Below are 4,826 nucleotides of genomic sequence, written 5' to 3'. Positions count from 1 at the left end.
AGGGGGCGTGGGTTGGGAGGTATACTGGGGTCTTTGGTGGTGGAATATGGGCACGGGTGAAGGGATGGGTGTTTGAGTATTGTATAACTGAGACATAAGCCTGAGAACTTTGTAACTTTCCACATGGTGATTCAATAAAATAAAATTAAAAAAGAAAAAGAAACACTTGAACAATAAAGGTGGATATTTTTTTGTTATGAAATCAAGGTGAGATACATAGTTACAGAGCAGTACAAGGTTGGGTGTCAGTGATACAATTCAGTGATACAATGTTCCAACACCCGCCCCCTCACCACCGCACACTTCCCACCATTGATGTCCCTGCGGTTCCCTCCTGCCCACCCCGGCCCCGCCTCCAGCCCACCTCCAACGAAGGTGTCTAGAGCGGCACCCTCTCCTCCTCACCACCCAGCTGCACCCCCCGTTCAAAGTCCAGACACACGGACTCTTCGTGGGGTGAGGGGGTGGGGGGCTAGAACGCAGCCAGAGTCGGCCCAGGCCAGTCCACGCTCGGCCTTTCTCTCTTCCGTCCAGTGTTCCCTCCTGAGAATGTCCCGTTGGCCAGGAGGTCGAGACGCTGCTGAGCGAAGCCTGGAAGCTTCTTCCTCTCGCGCCCCTGCCCTTGCGGCTCCAACGTGCCTCTTCACCCCTGCAGGGGTGCGTTTCCTCCTGCTCACAGGCCCTCTCCGCCTCTCTCCCGCGTGCCCACCCTGCACCGAGAGTCAGGTGTGATCACAGCTCTATCCTGAGCCTCCCAAGGCTCAACCCTTGAGCACCGCACCACGAGCAGCCGCTGGGCACCACCCAGGATAGCCCAAAACAAAATCAAAAACTAAATAGATAAAGATCCTTTGCCAACACTCTCTAAGGCGGCTCCCTTCTCTGGGAGGGGCCCGGGGTCGGCCTGATTTCCTTTTCATCCCAACCCAGGGACCCAGTAAAGGAACCGCACCCTCGGCCCCCGCATCTTTGCGCTTCCTCTTGGACATCGTGACCCTCACAAGGTCCCACAGACATGCCTGAGGAGGGGCCATGAGCCCCAGTGACCTTGGGACTCAGTCACGGAGGACCCGATGGAAGGCACCACTGACCTTCACTGCTCCTACTGCCTACTCTCCTCCAGAGCACTGGCCTCTGAGTCCCCTTTCCTGTCTGTACTCTCCTCTCCTCCAGAGCACTGGCCTCTGAGTCCCCTTTCCTGTCTGCATCCTCCTCTCCTCCTGAGCACTGTCCTCTGAGTCCCCTTTCCTGACACGGATGGGGTGACAGTTCAAGGGGATGTTGGTCCCTGATCTGATTCCTGGCACTGCATGCCCTCCACCAGCACTACATGCCCCACCCACGGCACCCTGGGATGGCCCTGCTGGGAATTTCCCTCTCAGCAAGCTACTCTGGGACTCCTGACAGCCCCTTAACTGCTGCTTCTTGGGCTCGTTCCATCATCGGCTTTCAGGGCTGTGGGTCTTGGCTTCGCCCTTCACTATTCAACCGGTCCCGAAACTGAAACTGAGAGATTCACATCCTTGACATCCTGCCCGGCCACCCAGAAAGAATGCAGGGCTTCTCGTCCTGCCCTTGTTTAGTCATGGGTCAGGACCACTGGCCACTCTGCTCCCTGGAGCTATGCACTCGCTCGGGGCAAGGCCAAATGCTGACCGCTGTGTAGTCGCCAAAGACCCGCACTCCCCCCGTACCCACGCTGGCACTCAGACTCAGTCCCGAGTTTCCAACAGGGGCCTCGTTTGCAAGTTGTGTAAATTATGGGGCGTGGTGCAGTTCGGGGACTGGGGTCCCAGCCCCCTGGGAGCCACCCACCGCTGCAGACGCGTGAATGCTCGGCCGAGGGCCGGGGGCGGGAGGTGGAGAGGAGCCTGGCCACACCTGGTGGTGCTCAGGGCTTAGTCCTGGCTCAGCCGAGCGATCACTCCTGGCCTGGCTCAGGAAGCCTTATGTGGTGCCTGGACTCGAACCCAGGTCAGCCCTTTGCAAGGCAAGAGCCTTCCAGCGGTAGTGTCTCTCCGACCCAAGCAATTTTTGTCTGTTTGGGGCCACATCTGGCTGTGCCCAGGGCCTGCTCCTAGCTCTGGGCTCAGAGATCACTCTGGGCAGCACCCTGGGGGCTGAGCCCAGATGGACAGCATGTAGGGACACGCCCTGTCCGCTGCACTGTCTTTCCAGCGCTGTGCAATAATTATTTTATTTTACTGGCTTCTTGGGTCACACCCAGCGGCGCTCAGGGGTTACTCCTGGCTCTGCACTCAGGAATTACTCCTGGTGCTCGGGGGACCATAGTGAATGTTGGGAATCGAACCCGGGTTAGCTGTGTGCAAGGCAAACGCCCTCCCCACTGTACTATCGCTCTGACCCCACAATAACTAAAGCTGATAAAGATGAAGATCCCGGCGCAGAGCTCCTGGCCCAGGAGGTGGGGGCGGGGGGGAGGCAATATCCCTCCAACACTCCCCGCACGTCACCCCCAGGCTGGAGGACCACGGAGTCCCTCAGGAGGAGACTGGGCACTGGTCAAAGGTTCCGACAGGCTTTGACTAAAGCGTCAGCACCTGGGAAGTGCTTGAGAGTCAGCGCTAACCGTCGTTACTGAAGCGGTCAAGCTGGACCTGAGGTCCAAGCAGCCCAGGGTGCAGGCAGCAGGAGAGCCACGGGGAAGGACGAGAGAGCGGGCGTGTAGGGAAGCTTCCCGCCAGCCCGCCAGCCCCACGGTGCTTGGGACCCTTCTCCCCTGAGTGGAACAACAGCACGTAGGAACGGTCAGTAGCGGGGAGCTGGGGTGGTTCTGGCCGGTGACGCCGGAGGGAGGGAGATGCTGCTACCCCCCCCCCAGCTTGCGGGGACGAGGTTTTGCAAATGAGGGGACGGCTGCCCGCACCGCTATGGGGAGCAAAACCTGCCGCAGAAGAGAATGCTGTGGGTGTCCCGGTGCACGATGAAGAAGAGGAAGGGGTGGTCGGCGCAGAAGTGGGGCATCTCCACGCCACAGTCCTCCTCGATGTCCACGCCCGAGGCGGCGGCGGCCTCGGTGCCCTCCTCGGTCACCTCCAGCCACGTCTTGTGCACGAACGCCGACAGGCACAGGTTCCCGGGCTCCGCCAGGGCCGAGAAGTCCGCCAGCCTGGCCTCGAAGGCGTCCACCATGCCCAGGCGGGGCAGCACGGCCTCCAGGCCGTAGTCGGCTGCCAGCCGGAACCTGGGCAGCAGCACTTCCACCTCGGTGCTCTGCATGCGGCCCGGCCTGGTCCAGGCCTGGAAGTTCTCGAACGTGAGCTTCTCTTCCACCTGGGGGGCAGAGTCCCACCGTGAGCGCCTGGGCGAGCCCCCCAGCCCCTTCTCCCGTGCCGACGTCACTTTATCTACCAGGACCTCTCGAGAGGGTTCTGCCACGCGCAGAGCACTGTGGCCGGAGTGCTGCCTGGTGGCGGGGAGCAGAGGGCGGGGCGCCTCCTCTCTCCCCTCGTGTTGGGCACTTTGACGATTTACCAGGAGACGGCAATTCCAGCCAAAAGGTTAATTTAATTTTTTTTTCTTTTTGGGTCACACCTGGCGATGCACAGGGGTTACTCCTGGCTCTGCACTCAGGAATTACTCCTGGTGGTGCTCGGGGGACCCTATGGTAAGCTGAGAATCGAACCCGGGTCGGCCTCATGCAAGGCAAACGCCCTATCTGTTGTGCTATTGCTCCAGCCTCAATTTTATTTTATTTTTTTTTGCTTTCTGGGTCACACCCGGCGATGCACAGGGTTTACTCCTGGCTCTGCACTCAGGAATTACTCCTGGTGGTGCTCAGGGGACCCTATGGGATGCTGAGAATCGAACCTGGTCAGCCGCTTGCAAGGCCAATGCTCTACCTGCTGTGCTATCGCTCCAGCCCCAATTTTATTTATTTATCTTTTTGAGCACAGCGGGTAGGGAACCTGCCTGGCTCGCGGCCAAGCCCGGGTGGCTCCCGGCACCACCGGGAGCGAGCCCTGAGCCGTCAGGAGCAGACCCTGGTGCTCGGGAGTAATGGCCCCGCGTCTCCCGCCAAGCTCTGGGTCTCCACGTCCCCGTGTGCACCGGGGCGCACTAACGGCCACCATGCCCTGGTCGGGGGACATCGAGGTTCATCTCACCCAGGCGAGGTCCACGTCGTCGTCCGGAAGCAGAATGACCATGCGCAGCTCCTTCTGCACGTAGGGCAGCTCCAGGATCTGCGTCTGGATCTCCTCCACGTAGTTGAGCTTGAACGTGGATTCCTGAAACATCATCTGGGCCGGCCTCTGCTCCTCCTGCGGGAGGAAGCCGGAGCCTGGGATTAGGGCGGGGCGGGGGAGGTCGGGAGCACTTCCCCAGGAGCGTGGGAATAGGGGCGGAGGGAGGAAAGGCAAGAAGGGAGGGAGGGGAAAGGGGGGAGGGAGGAAGGAGAGAAGAGGGAGGGGGGAAGGAAGGAAGGAAGGAAGGAAGGAAGGAAGGAAGGAAGGAAGGAAGGAAGGAAGGAAGGAAGGAAGGAAGGAAGGAAGGAAGGAAGGAAGGAAGTTGATTAAAGGAATATGCTTTCAATGTTGACATTCCTGCCTCTGCCCACCCCACACACACCCCAGGTCTCCTTGACACGAACACTTTGCTTCCTACCTCAGCAATTTGGACCGAAAGGGGGAATCTTACGTTCCAGGACAGGGTGGGAGCAGTTAACATCCGGGAAAATAACAGGGGAGATAAAATCCTTTTTTCAAAGGCAAAACCTTTTTTTCCCTTCTTTTCTACCAAGTTCAAAGTTCCACTGGGACGCACAGGAGCGTCGCCGGTGTCCAGGGATCGTGACCTGTCCCTTC

The 4,826-nt window shown here is 59.4% G+C and overlaps 1 protein-coding gene across 2 annotated transcripts in view; it reads right to left on the bottom strand.

Moving 5' to 3' along the window:
- Positions 1-305: 305 nt before the first annotated feature.
- LOC129402093 (serpin B9-like) overlaps positions 306-4,826 on the bottom strand; it is a 12,445-nt gene continuing 7,924 nt past the window's right edge. For both annotated transcript variants that reach the window (XM_055126955.1, XM_055126954.1), the window contains exons 6-7: positions 4,128-4,283; positions 306-3,294 (exon numbers count right to left, since the gene is read on the bottom strand). In XM_055126955.1, the coding sequence (XP_054982930.1) occupies positions 2,890-3,294; positions 4,128-4,283 (561 nt within the window). In that variant the 3' untranslated portion in view covers positions 306-2,889. The remainder of the gene's footprint in view (positions 3,295-4,127; positions 4,284-4,826) is intronic.

Source organism: Sorex araneus, chromosome 2, assembly GCF_027595985.1.
Source record: "Sorex araneus isolate mSorAra2 chromosome 2, mSorAra2.pri, whole genome shotgun sequence".
Lineage (NCBI taxonomy): Eukaryota > Metazoa > Chordata > Mammalia > Eulipotyphla > Soricidae > Sorex > Sorex araneus.
Note: the sequence above shows the minus strand (reverse complement) of the source record. Positions and strands in the feature narration are given on the sequence as shown.